This window comes from Haliotis rufescens, unplaced genomic scaffold, assembly GCF_023055435.1.
Source record: "Haliotis rufescens isolate VD_foot unplaced genomic scaffold, xgHalRufe1.0.p SCAF_13, whole genome shotgun sequence".
Lineage (NCBI taxonomy): Eukaryota > Metazoa > Mollusca > Gastropoda > Lepetellida > Haliotidae > Haliotis > Haliotis rufescens.
Genome location: NW_025963813.1, coordinates 16596477 through 16623358, shown reverse-complemented (window position 1 = coordinate 16623358; position 26882 = coordinate 16596477). Strand labels below are relative to the sequence as shown.

Sequence of the window (26882 nt, the reverse complement as noted above, 5' to 3'; positions counted from 1 at the left end):
GAAGTTGATTATTCTTATGATCAGCATATGTTTGGCCTAAATTATTTTGCAAATGTACAAACATGTAATAGAAATATTTATTCACAGCATAAAAAAACACAATTTGCATCTTGGCTTCATCGGTATTAGCTCATCATTTAAACACAAGAAGCCATAAAAAATGACAAGCGCAAAGCATTATAAAAATGAAAACGGTCAAGCCAAATACATTTGTGAACTCTGTACAAATGTATAGACAGATGTAATGTATTTTTGTTGCATGGCGACCTTCTTTTCTAGTAGTTACTAGTGTAGTGAAACATTGACTGTACAGTGCACGCACATCGCGTTAGTTCCCACGACTGATCAGTACAATGACGATGACGTTCACAGCACTCCCCATGACGTCAGCACCACCCTGGCGTCCATGTGTTGTTGTATCTCTTGGGGTCCCCTTTTGGGTCAGGGTGGTCAGGGTAGTTGGCTGGAACCATATGTCTCTTATATTCAAGAAGGCGCTCTCGTAGCTTAGCAACCATTTCTGGCATGGCTTCTGCAAGATCATGTTTTTCCAGGGGATCATCTGAGAAAGTGAAAACGAAACGGCTCTATAGGTCAACTGGTTTAAATACATTAACAGAGAAACGCTGAAATTTTTATGTAAATCGTCAATGTCAATTAACAAACAGATTCCTTTGGGCATAAAAGACAATTGTACTGAAAATTATATTAAAGGATCACTGAAAATCAATGATGACACCAGGCATTCGTGGAAGGGTGAGCATGTCCTGCTCTCCCAGAAGAACCCGCCACTCACACAATTTGCATAAATGAAAAATAATGATCACGAATAGCTTCTTATGTTCTTTGACAAATCATTTATCAGTTATGTCTTATAATGACTGGTAAGCTTCAATATAATGACAGATCACATACCAAATCATACGAGATTCATTGTGATCACAGACACTGACATTCTAAGCTCAACCAATCAACATGGTTTATTCTTGACATTGTATTTTTAGGCCATAGAAACGCTTGTACTAGTCTGGATCTGTGCCAGTATGATAGCGCTACTCCACTGAGATACCAGTCCTTGTGTTATCCCTTCAGGGACCGCCCCCGTGCTTGGGTGGTAGAGCGTCCGCCCAGAGAGCTAAAGGTCCGGGGTTCGATCCCTGACCGTCATACCAAAAGACGTTAAAAGATGGTACTTGTTGTTACCCTGTCTGGCGCTCGGCTAAAACAAGGACTGGTCGGCTCGGAGTCAGTATACTGTGTCTGAGTGTGGTGTTCATGTTAAACTGCGGCATGGTATCGCAGTGAGCTAGCACTATAAATCGGCTTCAGTCCGGACTAGTACACACACATGCGTGCATGCACGTCGCTATATAAGTTCAATAATCTTGTACACGGCTTTAAACCCAATTTCACCTCACCTCATGCCTTTATGCCAAGCGCCAAACGTTGTTTGGTTAACGCGGACGGCATTGAAACACCTTTCGCTGTCGGAGCAGCACAGACAGATTGTAGTTTACACATACACTTACAGAGCTGTTACACACACCGCCAATCCCACGTGTTTCGTCAGAACATTCATAGGGGATACGGACCCTTGGAGATACGGGGTAGAATATGATGACAGCAACCCATGCTTGCTGTGAAAGGCGACTAAGCGTGTCGTAAGAGGCGACTAACAGGATCGGGTGGTCAGGCTCGCTGACCTGGTTGATGCATGTCATCGTATCCCAATTGCGTGGATCGATGCTCATGAAATCAATCACTGGATTTTCTGATCCAGACTTGATTATTTACAGACCGTCTTCATATAGCTGGAATATTGCTGAGTGCAGCGATAAACAACAAATAAACAAACAAATAAACAGAGGATACGATTTTTAAATGTCTATTTAAGTGGAAATATGTACTAAGAGGTGTTTCACTATTCTAGGTTTAAATATGAACAAAATATTAAACATTGTATTGTTCTTTCGGTTTACTTCAGGGATGTCAAGCGACATAGGTTACGTTGGTGTGTTATTCATATTTCAGTTTTTCACTCCATTGGTGATTTGTGCTTTGTATCGTACTTTACAAATTGGTTCAACATTTGGACTCCGATCTGTGTACCTTTGAGGTTGAACAAGTGTGTCTCCTTTCCCTGAGGGTCGTACAGGTGCTTCTCGTATATGTCATCCTTGGTGTTGTTCATGGGACGATGCCATCCATCCTGAGTTCCGGGGTATCCCAGCAACAGCTTATAGTCCCCCATCCTGCAAAGACACGGATATTGAGGCTGCTTGTTTCCCTCTGTGCGCGCTCATGATAAAAGATGGCATCGCCGTTGATATGAAAGCGAAAGGTGTGATAATTGCGTTAATTCTCATAACCTAACAACCACTAGAGGCCAGTTTCACAGCTGTTGTGTTTCATACATCCAATCATTACATGTTAATTGTAATCTGTACAAATGTTATTGGCAGCGTTAACCGATGATGAGGCCTAACAGCATCCCTAAATGGAATATGGTGTTTAAAAGGTAACAGATGAGGTGAGATGAATTGGGGTTCGCGTTCACTCCTACAGCTACTTAACAATATTAGGGGTGGTCGGGTAGCCTAGTGGTTAAAGCGTTCGCTCATCACGCCGAAGGCATGGGTTCGATTCCCAACATGGGTACAATGTGTGAAGCCCATTTTTGGTGTCCCCCGCCGTGATATTACTGGAATATTGCATGGGTTCAATTCCCAATGACAGAACAGAAACACCGGTCAAAGTGGCATTAAACCAAACTCACTCACTCACCCACTCACCTTATGCCTGCTTGCCCTTGTAGTGGTATGACGTAGTCGTCTAGATTGTAGATGAACTCTGACCTCTTTGAGGGTCCTCCTGTGCTAACAGCTTGCCACTGATCAATCCCATCGATACCCTTTACTTTATAGGAAAAGATCAAATAAATAAGACATAATAAAAATATAATTATTTCACGTCATCTCTGATCTTTTGTACCCTTTACTTTATAGGAAAAGATAAAATAAATAAGACATAATAAAAATATAATTATTTCACGTCATCTGTGATCTTTTGTACCCTTTACTTTATAGGAAAAGATCAAATAAATAAGACATAATAAAAATATAATTATTTCACGTCATCTCTGATCTTTTGTACCCTTTACTTTATAGGAAAAGATCAAATAAATAAGACATAATAAAAATATAATTATTTCACGTCATCTCTGATCTTTTGTACCCTTTACTTTATAGGAAAAGATCAAATAAATAAGACATAATAAAAATATAATTATTTCACGTCATCTCTGATCTTTTGTACCCTTTACTTTATAGGAAAAGATCAAATAAATAAGACATAATAAAAATATAATTATTTCACGTCATCTCTGATCTTTTGTACCCTTTACTTTATAGGAAAAGATCAAATAAATAAGACATAATAAAAATATAATTATTTCACGTCATCTCTGATCTTTTGTACCCTTTACTTTATAGGAAAAGATCAAATAAATAAGACATAATAAAAATATAATTATTTCACGTCATCTGTGATCTTTTGTACCCTTTACTTTATAGGAAAAGATCAAATAAATAAGACATAATAAAAATATAATTATTTCACGTCATCTCTGATCTTTTGTACCCTTTACTTTATAGGAAAAGATCAAATAAATAAGACATAATAAAAATATAATTATTTCACGTCATCTGTGATCTTTTGTACCCTTTACTTTATAGGAAAAGATCAAATAAATAAGACATAATAAAAACATAATTATTTCACGTCATCTCTGATCTTTTGTACCCTTTACTTTATAGGAAAAGATCAAATAAATAAGACATAATAAAAATATAATTATTTCACGTCATCTGTGATCTTTTGTACCCTTTACTTTATAGGAAAAGATCAAATAAATAAGACATAATAAAAATATAATTATTTCACGTCATCTGTGATCTTTTGTACCCTTTACTTTATAGGAAAAGATCAAATAAATAAGACATAATAAAAATATAATTATTTCACGTCATCTGTGATCTTTTGTACCCTTTACTTTATAGGAAAAGCTAAAATAAATAAGAGACATTACAAATATAATTATTTCACGTCATCACTGATCTTTTGTAGTCATGTTAAATTCCATACACTGGACTAAAGATATATTTTACAAACGCTTCAACAAGGGAGGTAATTGTCTGGTCGAGACTCGATTATTTATAGACCGCCATTATAAAGCTTGGAATATTGCTGGATGCGGCGTAAAACAAACCAAACCTAATTGAAATCCTCATTGATTGTTTATAAATAAGATGAGGGGAGGGACACTGGTGCCCCCCGGTCGTCAAAAGCTGAGCATAGTTGCGTTCCTTGCATGGTCGCGTCAGAAACTTCGTGGGTTCGAAACCAATATTCGCCGTCATAATGATTCTCAGTTTATCAACGCCATGCCATAAGTTGGTTTCACTGAAGTGTCTACAACACCAGCGCCACTTCGGGTTTTCCTCCCACATTTAGCTCACGCTCACATCCTGTGCAAATCACTTACGCACATTATGATGTGTTTCTCATGATTCGCCCTGATTATGTGTTAGTTGATGTTTTTCAGTACCATACCAGTGCAAGGTTGGAACAGTAATTCACTTATATCACGGCGTGTCAGCTTACTGTTGGAGGAGGGGGCACGGTGACCCAGTCGTCTCAGGCGCCGCAATTCGCTGTGCAGAGTTGCGTCCCTTGGGCAAACCAGAAACTTATGATTGTGGGTTCGAATCCCTATTCGCCCCGATTATGTTTCAAGGTTTGTCGGCACCATACCTGTGCTCGTGGGTTTCACCGAAGTGGTAAACGTCTAAGACCTGCATCACTTTCCTTCCACATTCAGTTGACACGCCGTGAGAAAACTGGAATACTGTTAAAAGCGGTGTACAACCCAACTAACTCACTATTATTGAAGGAAAGCACGAAGTGATACAGTTCAAAGACGTTTATAGATTTGGTGAACCCAACAAGCACAGCACGGGTATGATGCTGAAAATACAGCGGCTTTAAACAACATTGTGTCAGTTATATCACCAAGTGTCTGTTTGATGAAACAACAAAGCCCAAAGCGATAAAGGTCAAGTTTACCACTTTGGTACAAAATATGTTCCCTCACCTGGGGTCCCCCCTGCAGCAGAGATGAGAGTCGGCATCCAGTCCACTGCATGGATCATTCTGTGAGCAGGGACAATAATACCAGCATGATGACGATGTTAGAGAATAGCATAGGAGCTAAGAGGAATTCCTCTCCCGAGTGAATGAGTTCATTTGGAACCTTTAATGCAAACTATCATTATATATGTTCGTTTTACGATCACAAGTAGGTCAGCTGAGTCAATTTATTATTTAGTGATGAAAAATATGATGCGATACATGTACCGTTTTTATCCGAAAATATATGATGAGATACTGTTTTTATCCGAAAATATGTGATGAGATAGTGTTTTTATCTGAAAATATGTGATGAGATACTGTTTGTATTTGAAAATATGTGATGAGATACTGTTTTTATCAGAAAATATGTGATGAGATACTGTTTTTATCAGAAAATATGTGATGACATACTGTTTTTATCTGAACACATTTGATACTTTTTTATCTGCAAATATAACATGAAGTACTGTTTTTATCTGAACATATATATGATGAGATACTGTTTTCATCTGAACATATAATATATGATGAAATACTGTTTTTATCTTTCGTGTGAAATAACACTTTATGTTGGAAATTATTCCAGAGAACGAGCGTGACGATGTACGGGAAAAGGCATAATAAATGAACACTTGTCGCTACTGGACCAATAATATGTTTATCTTGTGACCTGATAAAGTTGTCATTTGGAAATGAATGAATGCTACACATGTTACTTGACAAGCAAGTCATCTAAGTTGGAACTACGTCACATGAAACTGGCATGGACAATATTAGATTTATTCTGATCGACTCTCCCTCTGATGCTCAGCATTCGACTGAGAATCAAACAAAACAATAAAAACAGCCCAACATCAATACTACAAACAGTCCATCTCACCCGTTATAGGTGTAGCCAGTCTTCTTGAGCCCCGCCCCGTGTAGGAACGCCGTGCCCCTCGTGCCCCCCTCCCAGATGGAATGTTTCCCCCCTCTCAGGGGCCAGTTGTTGCCGTGGCTGAAGATCTCGGCTCCATTCTGGCAGCATGTAACATGCAGTATACACACAATGAAAAGTCATATTCCAGTTTGATCGAAACCTTCTGGAAATGTGACTGAAATAAGGAACTGTGCACAGTCAAGGTCAGCATTGTGTTTTTTGTATCGCGGTATGTTCATATCTGTTTTCTCTCCACCCCAAAACGTATAGCATTTACCTGAGTATAGCATTTACCTGTGTATAGCATTTACCTGTGTATAGCATTGACCTGTGTATAGCATTGACCTGTGTATTGCATTTACCTGTGTATAGCATGTACCTATGTATAGCTTTTACCTGAGTATGGCATTTACCGAAGTATAGCATTTACCGAAGTATAGCATTTGCCTAAATATAGCATTTACGTAAGTACAGCATTTACCAGAGTACAGCATTTACCTGAGTACAGCATTTACCTGAGTATAGCATTTACCTAAGTACAGCATTTGCCTAGGTACAGCATTTACCGAAGTATAGCATTTACCGAAGTACAGCATTTACCTACCTACAGCGTTTACCTATGTATAGCATATACCTACGTATGGCATTTACGTCGCTACATAAGTGCAATAATCTTGCACGCGACGTCAAACCCATTTCACCTCACCTCACCATTGTAGAATGTTTGACGTTCTTGATGTGAATCGTCTGGAACGTTGAGTTTCCGTCATAACGGAGTCTGGACTAACGAGGGTTCGCGGTACTAATTGCCGAAACAAGTGTAAGAGAAGTGTATAAGACACTACAGAAATATGCAACTCACATCCGTCGTCAAGAGAAACAGTGTGTTGTCATAGAGACCGGTTTGTTTGAGAGCAGCGGTTACGTTGCCAATCGCTTCATCGAGAGCAGAGACCATTCCTGATGGATACAACAATAACATATAAAGAGTTCAGTGGACAAGACGTCTCTTTAATTGAAATTGCCTGGAACGTCATTAAAATAGTGAACTTCCATTGCTGTATGTTAAACATATTTTGGGGACGTCATGTCATACAACTAATTGAACAAGTAGTCTAAATATGTCATATCTTCCCTAAACGCCATACCAATGCCTCGCAGACCATTGCAGTGATCAATCATTGAAATGATAGAGCATTTACGGAACATGATACGTACCGCTGAAAACCCGCCTTCCTTCGTTGTTAACATTCTTGTACAGATTAACATAGCGTTCCGGAGCCTGTAAAACATGGGAAGAGAATCACAATTAACGCTTTGTGGGATGGTGTTAACCATTCCTGCTGTTATCAAACAGATAATAATAGTGACACACATAGCACCCATGTCCATCTTGTATCAGAATGTCTTCAGACTTGATGCCAAGTGATGGGGTCCCTTCGGGGAAGTCTGTTGGTTCAGAGCTGTGTTATGTGCCTTCCTGGGCTCTACTGCTTACACGTCCGTCTCGTGTGGCCTTATACCAGATAGAGTGCCTTGAGATTAGAATTTAAATATGCAAGTTTCGTCAAAACAGCTCCTCAGCAGTTACCGTGGATCACTGGATACTTGATCAGAAGTAATCTGTCAAGGACGCACGAAGAACGTGGAGGGGATACACACGAAATCTTTAGCTTGATTTGTGAATGTGACATTCAAAATACAGTCACTTACAGAGTAGAAGGGTGTCTGATGTTTCAGTACCTGTGTGTCTGTCTGTGTACCTGTGTGTCTGTGTCATTGTACCTGTGTGCGTGTGTGTCAGTGTACATGTGTGTCTATGTCAGTGTACCTGTGTGTCTGTGTCAGTGTACCTGTGTGTCTGTCTGTGTACCTGTGTGTCTGTGTCAGTGTACCTGTGTGTGTGTGTGTCAGTGTACCTGTGTGTCTGTGTCAGTGTACCTGTGTGTCCGTGTCAGTGTACCTGTGTGTGTGTGTCAGTGTACCTGTGTGTGTGTGTCAGTGTACCTGTGTGTCTGTGTCAGTCTACCTGTGTGTCCGTGTCCGTGTCAGTGTACCTGTGTGTGTGTGTCAGTGTACCTGTGTTTCTGTGTCAGTGTACCTGTGTGTCTGTGTCAGTGTACCTGTGTGTGTGTGTGTGTCAGTGTACATGTGTGTCTATGTCAGTGTACCTGTGTGTCCGTGTCAGTATACCTGTGTGTGTGTGTCAGTGTACCTGTGTGTCTGTGTCAGTGTACCTGTGTGTGTGTCTGTGTCAGTGTACCTGTGTGTCTATGTCAGTGTACCTGTGTGTGTGTGTGTCAGTGTACCTGTGTGTCTGTGTCAGTGTACCTGTGTGTCTGTGTCAGTGTACATGTGTGTCTGTGTCAGCGTACCTGAGTGTCTGTGTCAGTGTACCTGTGTGTGTGTGTCAGTGTACCTGTGTGTCTGTGTCAGTGTACCTGTGTGTCTGTGTCAGTGTACCTGTGTGTCTGTGTCAGTGTACCTGTGTGTCTGTGTCAGTGTACCTGTGTGTCTATGTCAGTGTACCTGTGTGTCTATGTCAGTGTACCTGTGTGTCTGTGTCAGTGTACCTGTGTGTCTGTGTCAGTGTACCTGTGGGTGACACAGTACCTGTGTTGGAGAGTGCACAGACTGGAACGGCAGATAGAGGAACAATGGTCGGCTCTTGTCATGTTTTTCAATAACACTGACAATCTTCTGGGAGTACAGGTTCTGGAAACCAAAGTCGAACTTTGTACGAAAGTGTGTATTAACATAATACCGTTTTGTATGGAGTATCATTAAATAATATATCATATGATTTCCAAAGATGTATGAGCTCTCACTAACTTTGAGATATTGAACAAAAGTACATTAAACTGTAGTCCTGTGTATGACAACAATGAACAATTATTTCGTCATATAAACATTGTATTCGTTGTATATTTCATGTCATCACTTGAGTGACGTCACACACACATACCGCAGAATACTGGCCTTCGTACTGCCACGCAGCTTTCTGGTCATCCCGGAAGTCCAAATATCCTGCTGTAATACAAGCACCGGGGTCAGCGGCAAAGTCCAGACAACTTCGTCGACACTCACACAAGTACATGTTTTGCATAAATGTAGTAATAGTGAACACATGAGATGTTTCACAGACGTTGGATGCTCATTAAAATTACAAGAGGAGGGGGGGCATAAAATTGACTGTCACATTGTTGTGATTGCACTGGTTCATTCATGCCGCTTTCGGCAATATTCCAGCAATATCACGTCCGGGGTGGGGGTGGGGACACCAGCGTGAGTGAGTATGGTTTTCACGCCGCTTTCAGGAATATTCAAGCAATATCACGGTGGGGGACACCAGAAATGGCCTTCACACATTGTTCCCATCGAACCCGGGTCTTCGGGTATCCCACCGACCTCAGAGACCATTCCTAACACCACAATGAAGTATTCAGACTACAGAGCTGAAGGTTGATAAACATGAAGGGTGGCTTATATTATCTTCATCATCTTTCCGTTGAGATATGTCTGTCATAACTTATCACAAACCAACAATCATAAATGACAATCAATAACACAACAATCTTTCAATCATGTATATGTGTGAGTACTTAAACAACAGCAATTTGTTTTCATGCAGGGAATCCCAAGGGGTTTCCCAGGAATTTGGAAGTGGCGATGTTTACGTCATTATGAAAACCCGTCTCGACAAAAAGACATTTGAACGTCAACATGTGTCCTTCACCTCTAGGGTCACGTGACGCGCCTCTCGTCCAATAGAAAAGGCGAATGATGTTTGACCTTCACTTTAAAATCGAGTAGTAACTAAATCTATGTTGTACTTACACAGTTTATGGCTGTAGTAGTCCTCGCGAGAGTTGTAGTAGCCGAAGAAGCTATCGAAGCCTCGGAAGGTGGGCGTGCAGTCCCAGTTGCAGAAGCCGAGATGCCATCTTGGAAACAAGAACCGAAAATTGCGTTTCGTTAAAAAACCGTTGAACACCATTAAAATGCCAAATAGATAAGCAGTACAGAAATTCATAGCTTTTTGTCGATCAAGGTGTTACTTTACTAAAACGCAACAATATGTCACATAATTGTAGAATTACGAAACTCTGGTAAAAGACTGAAAGGATTAATGATGATAATCATTACAATTGCGCGAACATCTTTACAAGTGTTTCAGTAAGGTAACTTATGCGCCAACACTAACTTGCCCACGATGTGAGTTGCATAGCCCAGGCCTTTCAACACTTGAGGCAGAAAGGTGTGGTTCAAAGGGGAACAGACGTTTTGCCACTGCCAGATGACTATGTGCTGCAACAAACAAATGTGCGGATTCAACACGAATCATTCAAGCAAGAGGGAGTTCAACACGAATTATTAAAGCAAGAGGGAGATCAACACGAATCATTCAAGCAAGAGGGAGTTCAACACGAATCATTCAAGGAAGAGGGAGTTCAACACGAATTATTCAAACAAGAGGGAGTTCAACACGAATCATTCAAGCAAGAGCGAGTTCAACACGAATCATTCAAGTAAGAGGGAGTTCAACACGAATCATTCAAGCAAGAGCGAGTTCAACACGAATCATTCAAGTAAGAGGGAGTTCAACACGAATCATTCAAGCAAGAGGGAGTTCAACACGAATTATTCAAGCAAGAGGGAGATCAACACGAATTATTCAAGTAAGAGGGAGTTCAACACGAATCATTCAAGCAAGAGGGAGTTCAACACGAATCATTCAAGCAAGAGGGAGTTCAACACGAATCATTCAAGTAAGAGGGAGTTCAACACGAATTATTCAAGTAAGAGGGAGTTCAACACGAATAATTCAAGCAAGAGGGAGTTCAACACGAATCATTCAAGCAAGAGGGAGTTCAACACGAATCATTCAAGTAAGAGGGAGTTCAACACGAATTATTCAAGCAAGAGGGAGATCAACACGAATTATTCAAGCAAGAGGGAGATCAACACGAATTATTCAAGTAAGAGGGAGTTCAACACGAATCATTCAAGCAAGAGGGAGTTCAACAGGAATCATTCAAGCAAGAGGGAGATCAACACGAATTATTCAAGCAAGAGGGAGATCAACACGAATCATTCAAGTAAGAGGGAGTTCAACACGAATCATTCAAACAAGAGGGAGTTCAACACGAATCATTCAAGCAAGAGGGAGTTCAACACGAATCATTCAAGTAAGAGGGAGTTCAACACGAATTATTCAAGTAAGAGGGAGATGAACACTAATTATTCAAGCAAGAGGGAGTTCAACACGAATCATTCAAACAAGAGGGAGTTCAACACGAATCATTCAAGCAAGAGGGAGTTCAACACGAATCATTCAAGTAAGAGGGAGATCAACACGAATTATTCAAGTAAGAGGGAGATCAACACTAATTATTCAAGCAAGAGGGAGTTCAACACGAATCATTCAAGCAAGAGGGAGTTCAACACGAATCATTCAAGCAAGAGTGAGTTCAACACGAATTATTCAAGTAAGAGGGAGTTCAACACTAATCATTCAAGCAAGAGGGAGATCAACACGAATTATTCAAGCAAGAGGGAGTTCAACACTAATCATTCAAGCAAGAGGGAGTTCAACACGAATAATTCAAGCAAGAGGGAGTTCAACACGAATCATTCAAGCAAGAGGGAGTTCAACACGAATCATTCAATCAAGAATGTGGCAAAGTATTCAGACAGGTCATCGAGCGCGCAAACAAGACACATTAACCTTGTGTGTTTGTGTCTCTTATTTATTCGTTGTAAGCATCCTTCTTGTCCAAATTTTATATTTTCTTACGCTTTTGGGTAATTCAAATGCGTGTAACCACAAGCTAAGTGAAACTTCCTACCTGAAGACCCACTTTGAAAGGATATACACCTGTCATGAAAGCATTGCGAGATCTGAAACACGAGGAGTAACACATTCAGAAACAAATTACCAACTACTGGTGCTGCTGTTGCTATTACTACTGCTACATGTATTACTACTAGCGCTACTGCAACTCCAGATGCTACTTTTTGTTTGTTTTTTGGGGTTTAACGCCGCACTCAGCAATATTCCAGCTATATGACGGCGGTCTGTATATAGTCGAGTCAGGACCAGACAATCCAGCGATTGATATCATGAGCATCGATACACGCAATTGGGATCGATGACATGCATCAACCAAGTCAGCGAGCCTGACCACCCGATCCCGTTAGTCGTCTCTTACGACATGCATAGTCGCCTTTCAGGGCAAGCATGGGTTGCTGAAGACCTTGTACTGCTGCGACTACCGCTGCTGCTACCACTACCACTACCGCTACTAATACTGATGCTACTTGTACTGCTACTACTGTTGCTGCTGCTACTAATACTACTACTGCTGCTACTACTACTACCATCACTACTACTACCTCTACTACTGCCACTAATACTACCACTACTACTGTTACTACTACTGTTGCTAATACTGCAACTGCTTCTACTACTGCTACTACTACCACTACTACTACTACTGCTACTACTACTACTGTTACTACTACTACTACAACTACTGTTACTACTACTGTTACTACTACAACTACTGTTACTACTACTGTTACTACTACTGTTACTACTACAAGTACTGTTACTACTACAGTTACTACTACAACTACTGTTACTACTACTGTTACTACTACTATTACTACTACTGTTACTACTACAACTACTGTTACTACTACTGTTACTACTACAACTACTGTCACTACTGTCACTGCTACTGTTACTGCTACTGTTACTACTACTGTTACTACTACTGTTACTACTACTGTTACTCCTACTGTTACTACTACTGTTACTACTACTGTTACTACTACTGTTACTACTACAAGTACTGTTACTACTACAGTTACTACTACAACTACTGTTACTGCTACTGTTACTACTACTGTTACTACTACTGTTACTACTACTGTTACTCCTACTGTTACTACTACTGTTACTACTACTGTTACTACTACTGTTACTACTACAACTACTGTTAGTACTACTGTTACTACTACAACTACTGTTAGTACTACTGTTACTACTACAACTACTGTTACTACTACTGTTACTACTACAACTACTGTCACTACTGTCACTGCTACTGTTACTACTACTGTTACTGCTACTGTTACTACTACTGTTACTACTACTGTTACTCCTACTGTTACTACTACTGTTACTACTACAACTACTGTTAGTACTACTGTTACTACTACAACTACTGTTAGTACTACTGTTACTACTACAACTACTGTTAGTACTACTGTTACTACTACAACTACTGTTAGTACTACTGTTACTACTACAACTACTGTTACTACTACTGTTACTACTACAACTACTGTTAGTACTACTGTTACTACTACAACTACTGTTACTACTACTGTTACTACTACAACTACTGTTACTACTACTACTACTACGACTGTTACTACTACGACTGTTACTACTACTGTCACTACTACTGCTACTCCTGCTGCTACTGCTTCTGCTTTTGCTACTAAAGTTGCCTCCTTTAGACTTGCCATAAATCTATGATTGTGGGTTCAAATCCAAGATTTGACCCAACTTAGTTTCAAGGCGTGTCAATGATATAATGACAGCCAGTTCAAGACAGGGTAGCCCAAAATAACTGTCAATAGAGTTTGGCAAGCTTTTTGTTTGTGCTTTTTCTACACTCATTCTTCGTTAGAGTTTTCACTCACGCAATTACCCAACCACCCATTCACTAACTCACTCACTAACTCTATTGCTATTGCCCCCACTGCTCCCAATTTAATAGAGTTATAAAGAATAATTATAACAGTAATCATGGAGTATATTTTTACCATGATATCGTCGATGCCCTATAGAAAAGGCGAGGTGAGTTGAAATTGTGTTTAACGTCGCGTCCAAGATTATTGCACTTATATAGCGCCGTGCATGTGTGTGTGTGCGTGTGTGTGTGGCTGCTTGAAATAGTCCGTACTGATGCCGCCTTATAGTGCTAGCTCACTGAGATACCATGTCGCAGTTTAACATGAATACCCCACTCACACACAGCATACTGACTCCGAGCCGACCAGTCCTTGTTTTAGCCCCTTAATGCCGAGGGCCAGACAGGGTAACAACAAGTACCATCTTTTAACGTCTTTTGGTATGAACCCCGGACCTTATACCGTTATAGAAAAAAATTATAACAGTAATCATGGAGGATATTTTAACAATGACATCATCGATGCCATAAAGCAACATACGGACTACAGACAGGCTGGACGTAGGAACTGTTGAGGATGACCCCTTCTCTGGCCAGCTTGTCTATGTTTGGGGAGAGGATGTCAGGGTTCCTAAAGCCAACGTCATTCCAGCCTGAAATACAACACGCTGACAATATGGAGGATACCTAACAAAATTGAATACGATATTAATTACTACGACCAACACGCAACACACCTCTAAACAAACCACAGGGGCGGTCGGGTAACCTAGTGGTTAAAGCGTTCTCTCGTCACGTCGAAGACCCGGGTTCGATTCCCGACACGGGTACAATGTGTGAAGCCCATTTCTGGTGTCCCTCGTCGTGACATTGCTGGAATATTGCTATACGCTGCTTAAAACATACTCACTCACTCAGTAAACAGTCCCCAGTTCAAACTTACACATAACAACCCCAGTTTCCTGTTACACTCTGTAATGCATATGCGGATAGGACGGACCTGTTGAAAGAGCTTAAGGGCTGACCTGTGGCAAAGGCCATCCATAATATTTGGTTTCATTCTCATGTTCAGCGTCAAAAATATAAATTTAAACACATTCTTCACATCAAAAGCAAAGCTTTAAAAACGTTTTTTTGGTAATCATGTAGGGGACATTTCACAATTGCACGAACCAGTGACAAGAACTATGTCCGATGCAATTCCCTATTTTGACAGGTACCAAACGTTCCCGTGTTGTTTTTAAGCTGAACGTTTGACTTGCCTTTGCATGTGTGTGCAACGGGTACCACCGGTGGGGCGTTATACAGCTGGCATATTGCTGAGAAAGGCGTTAAACAATAAACAAATAAGGAAACGTGTCCGCAGGATTGATATACTTCAGGAAACATCTCTAAAATCTCGCGGACAAGACGTCAATAACATGTGATCGCCATAACAGCTGTTACGTTGTTTAATCGAGATGGCGTTTCGCCATGCATCACATGGTGAGCCTTCAATGTGAAATTGTACATCCAAACGTTGATAAAAGCTCCAATAAATAATTGAAATGCAAGATGTATTGCAGTCTTAATGAGGTTTATCACAGCAAATAATGTGAACATAGGATCGATGGATCTTCGACAAGCGTGCACACATTGTCAGATTTCTAGACTAACGCTTAGTCTCTGAAAATATATAACTTGGAGGGTACAATCAGTGATATGATTACAGTAAGGGCTGGGCAGAAGGGCAAATGATTATGGTTCAGGAGCTGCGAGAGAGTATCGTATTAATTCAGCATGACATTAATCATCATCAGTCCAGCTTACCTAGGTCGTCAGCTACGATGAACACAATGTTGGGGCGCTGTGGAGATGAAGAAGAGGTGCTCGTTGTAGCCCACAGCAACACAGCCAATACTGCTATTCCGCGACACGCCATTGTTGTGAACAGATCTCCGATACTGTGCGAGAAACAGCTGGTATTAGCGGTATAATATGCAAAGAACGCCTGTGTGTGAAGCGCTGTAACGCCTCCTACAGCTTACTGATGCTGTAGTGTGTCTTTATAAAGATATTGATCATTGATGGTCAGACTGTATCAGGTTTGACATACTTATACCTATCTATATCAACGTGCACAGATACGTGCAACGTGGTGCAGGTCACACTATCAGGACATGCAAATGTAATGCGCTGTGCATGACAAGATAGTGTCAGTCGGTCAGTGAAAAGGATTTAGGTGCGTGATAATTTCACCAATAAATGATATATTTTTGTCGGTTGAAGTTTGAAGTAGTGTGTCTTTATAAAGATATTGATCATTGATGGTCAGACTGTATCAGGTTTGACATACTTATACCTATCTATATCAACGTGCACAGATACGTGCAACGTGGTGCAGGTCACACTATCAGGACATGCAAATGTAATGCGCTGTGCATGACAAGATAGTGTCAGTCGGTCAGTGAAAAGGATTTAGGTGCGTGATAATTTCACCAATAAATGATATATTTTTTCGGTTGAAGTTTGAAGTAGTGTGTCTTTATAAAGATATTGATCATTGATGGTCAGACTGTATCAGGTTTGACATACTTATACCTATCTATATCAACGTGCACAGATACGTGCAACGTGGTGCAGGTCACACTATCAGGACATGCAAATGTAATGCGCTGTGCATGACAAGATAGTGTCAGTCGGTCAGTGAAAAGGATTTAGGTGCGTGATAATTTCACCAATAAATGATATATTTTTTCGGTTGAAGTTTGAAGTAGTGTGTCTTTATAAAGATATTGATCATTGATGGTCAGACTGTATCAGGTTTGACATACTTATACCTATCTATATCAACGTGCACAGATACGTGCAACGTGGTGCAGGTCACACTATCAGGACATGCAAATGTAATGCGCTGTGCATGACAAGATAGTGTCAGTCGGTCAGTGAAAAGGATTTAGGTGCGTGATAATTTCACCAATAAATGATATATTTTTTCGGTTGAAGTTTGAAGTAGTGTGTCTTTAAAAAGATATTGATCATTGATGGTCAGACTGTATCAGGTTTGACATACTTATACCTATCTATATCAACGTGCACAGATACGTGCAACGTGGTGCAGGTCACACTATCAGGACATGCAAATGTAATGCGCTTTTCATGACAAGATAGTGTCAGTCGGTCAGTGAAAAGGATTTAGGTGCGTGATAATTTCACCAATAAATGATATATTTTTGTCGGTTGAAGTTTGAAGTAGTGTGTCTTTATAAAGATATTGATCATTGATGGTCAGACTGTATCAGGTTTGACATACTTATACCTATCTATATCAACGTGCACAGATACGTGCAACGTGGTGCAGGTCACACTATCAGGACATGCAAATGTAATGCGCTTTTCATGACAAGATAGTGTCAGTCGGTCAGTGAAAAGGATTTAGGTGCGTGATAATTTCACCAATAAATGATATATTTTTTCGGTTGAAGTTTGAAGTAGTGTGTCTTTATAAAGATATTGATCATTGATGGTCAGACTGTATCAGGTTTGACATACTTATACCTATCTGTATCAACGTGCAGGTCGTCTTATCAGGAAATGGGAATTTAATGCTCTGTGCATGACAAGATAGTGTCAGTCGGTCAGTGAAAAGGATTTAGGTGCGTGATAATTTCACCAATAAATGATATTTTTTTCGGTTGAAGTTTGAATGAGAGGGAAATAGTTTTCTAGTTTATTCTATCATGCAGTTTTTTATTGTACAATAAACAACGACCATGTATCGTTTATTTTTTTATATGAAATATCAATATTATGTACAGCCTCTTCAAGGATGGTAATAAAATTTAAAAGCTTTAAATGTATTTTCACGTATTTAAATAATGATGATTCTCTGAATAGAATCTGACCTCGTCAATGTCTGACAAGTCAATTTTATTAAAAGGGCTGGGGGCGGGGGATCTATTTGGTCTTTCCCGCATATTCTCATAATTTGCACGTCAATAACTGTACCTTTTCTCCCAATACCGATTGTCATATCTCTCCCGCTTTTGGATACGATCGTTCTGCCATTGCGTTTATCTACGTTGCCCGGCTACATCTACGGGGAACAACTCGTTGGACAATTCCCTCTTAAAAGTAACGTCGTCCAAAGTTGCGAGCGCATGTTCAAATCTCCAGAAATGACGTCATGGTAGAACAATGTTTTATCATGAAATGAACCACACTGCGTCCCTCATGGTTTATTCTCCCTGCATTGTTTTATTGTACCATAAACAGCTCCCACTCCCACTCCCACTCCCACTCCCACTCCCACTCCTACACCTACAGTTACTATACATGGGTTTGGCTTTATCCAGTAACTGGTACACTTGGAGGCTAAACATGACGTGCACATGTATGGATATGCTTTATGTTTTGTGTTATTTTGTTTGTTTCATGTGTTCCAGGTGAACACCCGTCATGAGAATGGGGTTTGTCTTTGGCTGGTGAGTTTTATGGCATGTTATGCAATGTCCTTCCTGCTCATCGAAGTTTCAACTACCCATGACCAGTTCCATTGGTCGGAGAGCCGCTATAATACATGAGGTCAGTGGTGCGGCTGCAGAGGCGTTATAACACTCTCATGTGTAATAACCTTGGCTGCAGAGGCGTTATAACACTCTCATATGTAATAACCTTGGCTGCAGAGGCGTTATAACACTCTCATATGTAATAACCTTGGCTGCAGAGGCGTTATAACACTCTCATATGTAATAACCTTGGCTGCAGAGGCGTTATAACACTCTCATATGTAATAACCTTGGCTGCAGAGCCGTTATAACACTCTCATGTGTAATAACCTTGGCTGCAGAGCCGTTATAACACTCTCATGTGTAATAACCTTGGCTGCAGAGCCGTTATAACACTCTCATATGTAATAACCTTGGCTGCAGAGCCGTTATAACACTCTCATATGTAATAACCTTGGCTGCAGAGCCGTTATAATAGTCTCATATGTAATAACGTTGGCTACAGAGCCGTTATAACACTCATATGTAAATATTATGTTGGCTACAGAGCCAATATAACACTCTCATATGTAATTATATTGGGTATGACGGTGTATTCCTGGGTATTTCTTGGTATTGCGTTTTATTCCTGAGTATAGCGGCGTATTCCTTGGTTTGATTGGGTATTCCTTGGTATTGCGGGGTATTCCGAGGCTGTGAGAGCAGCACATGCTTGCCCTTAGAGCCGACTATTATGATAATCAGATGGTCACGGTTTGTGAGTAGGTCTAAGGCACTGCAATGTGAGGAGTTGAATCTGTCAGGAATGCCGGACACCTAGGACCGGGGGTGAATCCCAGTTCGTCCTGATAGTTTTGAGGTTTGTCAGCGCCATACCGATGAGTTTCACTTCTTATCAATTCCCAGATTTTGTAATAAGTAACTTGTGTGAAACTGGGACGCTGTCTGTGTAATAGTAAATGCAAGATATATATGATTAATCAAATCTTCCTCAGCTGATACAGGTTGTCGTGTTTTAGGGATATGAATCTAATTGGTTGATGCATGTCATCGTATCACAACTGCATAGATCAAAACTCATGGGGTAATTATAATCACTGGACTGTCTGGTCCAAATTGATTGTATACAGACTGCCACTATATGGTTGTAATATTGTTGTGTGGCGTCAATCAACAAACATGATGTAAGTATTTATGAGTAACCTTGATCTCCAGTGTCATCTTATTAGGTCAGAAATATTCCCCTGGAGGTAAACTGGAAGTACATCAGACGAGAAATGGTCCATATGATATTTTGAACAGTGAAACAAAGGGCCAACAGTACATGCAAAATAAGTGAGCGAGTAGGTTTTTACGCCGCTTTGGGCAATATTCCAGCAATATCACGACCGGGGACACCAATTAAGGCTTCACATCGTACCCATGTGGGGAATGGAACCCGGGTCTTCGGCGTGACGAGCAAACGATTTAACCACTCGGCGACCCCACCGCCCAGAAGCCTCCGTGCAGAAACGTGTGTCAGCTTCATGTATTCAGTGGTTTATTGAACATGTTCCTAGATTTACTAAGGTGATCAAAGTAACTGATGGCTCTAGTGGTTGGACAAACCTTTTATTAATGTGTCAATCTATTGTGAGATGTAAACATTATGACAGGGTCACTTCAAATAAAGCTCTGTCCTTGGGCCACAGCACGTGACAAGATAGGCCAATCAGGGCCGAGTATGGTGAACGGGTCGTCCGTGCAGCATGTGCAGATCAGCCTCGTCTTCCGTCCTGTGTGGTCGATCTGAAAAAGTATTTTGCGTGCCGGCGGGCAGCTTTCCTTGTTGACACTTACATTTGGTGACAGGTGGAGAACGTTTGAAGGTACAACAAATGAAAATCTAACGTGTAAGTCAAAAAATGACTTTGTATTCCATTTTCATGACAGTTTTTGTTGAGTGTGCCACACGGAGTCAGGCCAGCATGCCCGACCCAGAGGGGGAGAATTCGGGTGGCTCTGGGAACCCCAAACAGCTTCCACTGTCGGGGGAGGTTTTAATATGCCAGTTAATTACCCCAAGCAAATGACATTTTCTGCATACATCGAGAACGTTTAGGAAATGGATTTGGTTTGAGTTTAAGACAGAACTTCATGGACGTGTCCTTATTTTACCACCAAACATTCGAGAAGTATTTTATAGAAGTTGACAGAACTGTTGTACGTACAAGACGCAGCTACTGATTTCCATACTAAAAAAAAGCTTCTCAAGCCACTGATGAATTTGGAATCAACATTTCTATGATGTTCTGTAGTCCAAATCTGTTAAAGATGATTTACAAGTAATTTTATAGTATTAATTAACTGACTATAAAAGTCCAGTTTACCACCCTTGGTGAGTTGGTAACATTGATCAGTGAATACAAATGCAGCAGTGTCATAATGTATATATTATAAAGTGTATTTCATTTCAGTTACTATTTAAATGCCTAGGTCTTGGTATTAGTTCAAGCACTTAACCTGACATGAAATCTTTGGTGGGCATTTAGAAGTTGGAAGAACATGAATGCATGGCCCTTTTTATGGATAATAACTTCTTTTGTACGACGTACAGAGCTACCTCTTGCTCCTTCGTCAGGTAAATGCTTGATGAGGGAGCAAAAAGTAGGTCTGAAACTTTCATTCAAACAGTAAAAGAAGTTGCTATCCCTATAAAGGTGTTAATGTATTTAATCTAACCTGCCGCACTGTTACAACAGCAGTTGCCATTGTGTTTGTCTGCACTATTGTTTCTCTGGGCTTTGGGCGACAGGGTGACTCGTCAGCTCACTTGTACACTTTCATTGGAGTCTCTTGGGTGCAAGTGGATATATTAAAATTGCAACAATGTATTCCTTGCGACCGACAATATTATCTTTTTCAACCGTCTGAAGCAGTTTTTTCCTGAAATCTTTCGATGACAATTTATTTTATCCGGTAAAATGCTAGCCATCAAAGAGTCTGTCCCTTACTAGGTCTGCTAAAATGCTTCACATATGTAAGTTTATAATTGCTCTTTTCAAAAAGCATTCTCAAGTGTGTGTGTTACTTATCGTGTACACATATTATATCTATCTACCTTTAAATAAATTGAAATTGTTTACCTAACATGGGGACCAGTTCGATGATGGAAAAAACTCTTGTGCAGTGTGTGATATGGAATGGCAGATCAAACCGAACTTTTTGTTGACATTTATGTAATGTTCCTTTGGACTGATATTTACCTTCAGGTGGGTGACCATGGTAATTACATACCTGGGGTAACTGAAGTCATTGGGGTCGGTGCCATACACACGGTGAGTTATTTCTTGCATGTTGTGCACTCAAGTTATGATTAAATGTGATCAATTTCATAGATAACCTGTTTGTCAGTATATATTATGTCTAATCTTGTGTACGGAGGCACAGGTGACCAAATCAATGACGTCGCAATTCAATGTACTGAGTTGCTTCCCTTGGACACGTCAGAATCCTATGACAGTGGGTTATGGTTCTTGGTTTTTGAGCATGTACCCAAAGTGGTAAATGTCTAAGATCTGCATCACTTCAGGCTTTCCTCACACATTTAGCCGACACGGCATGATATGATCGTTAATAGGTGGATACATCGATATGTAAAGGTAACTAGTTAGTTACTATAATCAATAATTATTATGTGATCATATAAGATTCTAACCGTAATGTTGTATGTTGCATAACTTAACTCTGTAATTATTTCCACAGGGCCTTTCATCAGTCTTCCGAGCCATCTGCTATGATGAAACTATCATCTTAAGAACTTCAACCTGCATTTGGATTCCATCAACAAACTACTCTGATTACTCTGAATACTGTACACGGATTTAGGGACCAGTGAAGATCCGGGGTAGAATAGGTCTTCAGCAACCCATGTTGCTGTAAATGGCGACGGGTGGTCAGGCTCGCGGACTTGGTTGATGAATGACATCGTATCCCATTGCGATTGGATCAATGCTTAAGATGTCAATCACTGGATTGTCTGGTCCAGACACGATTTTTTACAGACCTCCCTCATATAGCTGGAATATTGCGGTTTTAAACAACAAACCAACACGGATTTAGGCAGGATGCATGTCTTACACCTAATCCCAATTTGAGCAAAGGTAACGTGGAGTATGACGTCTCTGAAACTTTCATTTCTTTAAGGATAGTAGAAATCAATTTTGGTTTCTCAAATGAGAGGTGATGGCGAAGGACTCCCGGAAATAATGGGTACTGAAGCTGTCCAGAATTAACCTGTTCCTGGTGTTATGAGTGACGTTGTATATTTGTGTGGTTCACAAGGGGTCCAGTTTGGGTGGTCGGCGTCATGCTTGATTGACTGGGTAACTGATTGGTGTGTGCTGAAGTAGATAGCTTACTTGGAAATTTGTTTACTATATGAGGGCAAGTTATCGAACAGAAATGGGGGAGGGAGAAATATGGCTTAACTGAACGAGGGCAGTTCAGTCCGGAGACAAAGTTAGGTCATGAAGGAGGAAACTGGAACAATGTGAAATGGAATTCATTGGGAATATGATGTGACTATTACCTACATTGCTTTGCTCAGATGTGTCCCCAATGATTCGGAGTTGGTTTTGTCACTGGTCACACGTATGGAATTATTCTATTCTCACCGAGGCCCAAGTTTTAGCACATCCAACGAGCTCAGAAAAATGGATTTTGTGGGTGTACGTTTGCATAATGATTGCAAATAGACAGCTTTGGTTACTTTAAATATAGAAATATCTTGTGTAGTTGAGCAGAATAAATGTTGTGTGCCAGCCGCCAGTCTTCTTTGTTTTCCATCACACTACCCGGAACCGCCCATATAGCTGTAATATTGCTGAGTGCTGCGATAAGAGGCGACTGAAGGGATTGCTCGGTTGATACATGTCAATCATTAAAGCCTGTCACTGGATTGTATGGTGCAGACTGCCGTCATCCCTGAGGACAATAAAAGACCGCAAAAGCAATTTCAAGCTAGCAATTATCATTGGTTATGCAGTGTCTTTTTGCAACTGAATATGTCTCAGCAGCATATTCATAAATCGTCCACCATTACATAATGTTTGCATCTAACTTTCAGTTTGTAAATGTCCATTATATTGGCTCGACATCTTCATGTGATCTTGAGGCAGATGCAGGAGCAACATAAAGACACTGGATAACCAATGATAATTGCTAGCTTGAAATTGCTTTTGCGGTCTTTCATTGTGCAACATCTGTGATGTCAAACTCAGCAATATTCCAGCTATGACAGACAATCCAGTGATTGACGCAACTGCTGGAAATGCCCACCCAGTATGGTTTTACACTGATTTTAGCAATGTCACGGCGGGGGACACACATGATTTGTTGATATACCAAAACAAGTGAGAAAATATTCAACTTTAATCCAGATATGTTAATACAAGGTCATATTCATGGAGGATAGCACTCACATCATTGAAAAGCAATATTTAGGTAGAGAATGATGATCAAAATGGCATGTCCCAACATTGTAACTGTTGACATTTAATTTCAAGCAGGAATAACTTCAAATTCGATTGTGCAAGGAGCAAAACATTGAACCTTCAAAAGATACATACCAAATACATCTTGCTATACTTCCGATACCTGTTCCACATTTGGCACCACTGATCTAACTGCAGAGGTTTTACTAGTTCTGAAGTCGCCACACACATTGCCCAAATGTCGAGTCTGGACCAGACAATCCTGTGATTGACATCATGAGCATTGATGACATGCATCAACCGAGTCTGACCACCTGATCCCGTCAGTCGCCTCTTGCGACAAGCAGAGTCAGCTTTTACCGCAAGCATGGGTTGCTGAAGACCTATTCTATCCCGGATCTTCACGGGTCCTGTCTGCTCTGTGATAGATTACAAACATAATACCTGAGAGGCTGCTCTTAACACATAAATCAGTTACATCAGAACCTGTCAGCTTAATGTGGGAGTAAAGCCCGAAGTGATGCAGGTCTTAGATGCATACCCATGAACACAGGTATGTTGCTGACTGATCTGGAAACAATAGGGGTGCCCCAAAGAAACATAATTTATCAAATATGAAACATCCACTGCCAGTGTGTTTTCATAAGAACTGATTAATGCAAAGTCACTGCAGGACCTACGACAGGGCATTAGCCCATTCTGAAACAATTTCAGACAAAACATACATTTAGTGTAGCAAAGTGGCCAGATGATCCACTGCAAATAATTAATAATGGGTCCTTGTTTAGAAAATTTATTTTTGGTGCAAAATGCTATCACTTATTATTGGTGGGATAAAAAAAAGAGTCAAATTCAGATTTAAAACAAAGTGTGGCCCAATTCAATTATCACAAATTCTCTGAGGAGAAATTTAAACATGAGTAAACCTCATGAGGGTCATATTACTTGGTATTCTGGGGATGGCCTGGGCCTTTAGAAAAAAAAGTGTATATTGTCTGGAAAAAGGCTTCAAACAATAAATTATGCTCAGATTGTCAAAACAGAAAATTGTCTGCCACAAAAAATACATAGTTCCAAGATGTTTTTAAAAAAAAAGATTTAGGCACAGAGTTTTCATTGAAAAAATATATCTGGTTTTACAGCTGAAGCTTAAAAAGTATCTAGTCTGCACACAGAATATCAAATGGTCAGTCCCTGTGTGGTCCGGTTTCACAAGACTTCTTGCAGCATCCTTCAACACATCTTCCTGAAGCAAGGGAGTTAACTCACTATAAAAGTCTTTTACCAGTAATATCCCTTCCATTGGCCAATGAGATTCCACCTCTCATATCATTTGCTTAAATATATTGTCGGCAGCAAGTCAAAACGATCTTATTGATAATCAAGATTTATACCCAATGAAACGGGTCTTACCTCCAGTTAGGTCGCCCCATGCCCATATTAGGCATTCCTGTACATGGACAGATTACAGAGGAGCTCCTAGGTTACTTTATCATATCTCAGTAAATAAATGTCAGGATATCTGACCATAAATCAACTTTCCTGTTCCCTGTGCATACAGAACAAGTGGTTGACAGAATAAGTCAAAGAGACCAAAATGTCTCCTGCTCATGAGCTTGAAAATGAACCTACCGATATGATTAACTGAATGAGAAGACTTATCGTGGTTACAGACCAACACTAAAAGCTGACAGGGGACGGAGGTCCTTATGCAACCATTGAGACAGTACTAATCACATCGCTTACAACCAACACTTTTCTCACTCAGCCCAGACAGCAGCAGTCACGCCGCAGTTCCGGCTTCTGCCAGCAGATGGAACGATGAAGTGTTGCACACTCTAGTGAAGAAGTTATTCTCCATTGATGACCCAGACTTCTTGTGATTCCAGCAACTCCACAAATCCAATATCCAGCACCAGTTGGAACTCTGCTGTAGGTGCCATCTACTTCCTATATTACCCCGATCCACAGTGAAGCCTTCCTATATTACCCTGATTCACAGTGAAGCCTTCCTATATTACCCCGATCCACAGTGAACCCTCCCCATATAACCCCAATATAATCCAGTGAAGCCTCCCTATATTACCCCGATCCACAGTGAAGCCTTCCTATATTACCCCGATCCCCAGTGAAGCCTTCCTATATTACCCCGATCCACAGTGAAGCCTTCCTATATTACCCCGATCCACAGTGAAGCTTTCCTATATTACCCCGATCCACAGTGAAGCTTTCCTATATTACCCCGATCTACAGTGAAGCCTTCCTATATTACCCCGATCCACAGTGAAGCCTTCCTATATTACCCCGATCCACAGTGAAGCCTTCCTATATTACCCCGATCTACAGTGAAGCCTTCCTATATTACCCTGATTCACAGTGAACCCTCCCTATATTACCCCCGATCCACAGTGAACCCTCCCTATATTACCCTGATTCACAGTGAACCCTCCCTATATTACCCCAATCCACAGTGAAGCCTCCCTATATTACCCCGATCCACAGTGAAGCCTCCCTATATTACCCCGATCCACAGTGAAGCCTCCCTATATTACCCCGATCCACAGTGAAGCCTATATGACGGCGGTCTGTAAATAATCGAGTCTGGACCAGACAATCCAGTGATTGACATCACGAGCATCGATCCACGCAATCGGGATTGGGATCAATGACATGCATCAACCAAGTCAGCGAGCCTGACCACCCGATCCCCATAGTCGCTTTTTACGGCAAGTACAGGTTGCTGAAGACCTATTCTACCCCAGAATCTTCACGTGTCCATCCATCAGTGAAGACATGATCCATGTATTGGGCCGAGTTCTTTATTGCACAGCTTGATCTCGTGGTTACAACGGTCCTGTCAACATTATCACATCCAATATAAAATACTCTATTCCAACTGTAACTGACATACATGTATAGCTGGATGCACATCACTCTGTACAGGACATACAAAATAGCTTAATAGCAAAATAACATTACAACATACAAAACATTAACAAAAGGTAAAGGGCAAGTGACTGCTTAATTACAACAGAGATATTAACAAAATCTTTTGTACTGTACCTTACCATAATTATCATGAATTAAATGACAGCAATATACACAA

At 40.6% G+C, this 26882-nt stretch overlaps 2 protein-coding genes across 9 annotated transcripts in view; one reads left to right on the top strand and one right to left on the bottom strand.

Annotated features, from left to right (window-relative positions):
- LOC124124491 overlaps positions 1-23106 on the top strand; it is a 174066-nt gene extending 150960 nt beyond the window's left edge. For 4 of the 8 annotated variants that reach the window (XR_007220365.1, XR_007220362.1, XR_007220360.1 and 1 more), the window contains 3 exons: positions 18240-18378; positions 20235-21619; positions 22047-23106. The gene's annotated coding sequence lies outside the window, so the exon portion shown is untranslated. Of the gene's footprint in view, positions 1-18239; positions 20195-20234; positions 21620-22046 lie in introns of all 8 variants that reach the window. The other 4 variants (XR_007220363.1, XR_007220359.1, XR_007220361.1 and 1 more) reach the window with 4 other exon arrangements.
- On the bottom strand, positions 66-16038 carry LOC124124486 (arylsulfatase B-like). The gene is made up of 14 exons (XM_048394258.1): positions 15625-16038; positions 14357-14468; positions 11959-12010; positions 10314-10417; positions 9947-10053; positions 9075-9139; positions 8723-8824; positions 7328-7391; positions 6972-7069; positions 6071-6207; positions 5153-5211; positions 2793-2916; positions 2110-2252; positions 66-562 (listed from the first exon to the last, which is right to left on the bottom strand). Exons 1-14 carry the CDS (start codon positions 15734-15736, stop codon positions 387-389), a joined length of 1455 nt encoding a protein of 484 aa, XP_048250215.1. The 5' UTR covers positions 15737-16038; the 3' UTR covers positions 66-386.
- Positions 23107-26882: the final 3776 nt, after the last annotated feature.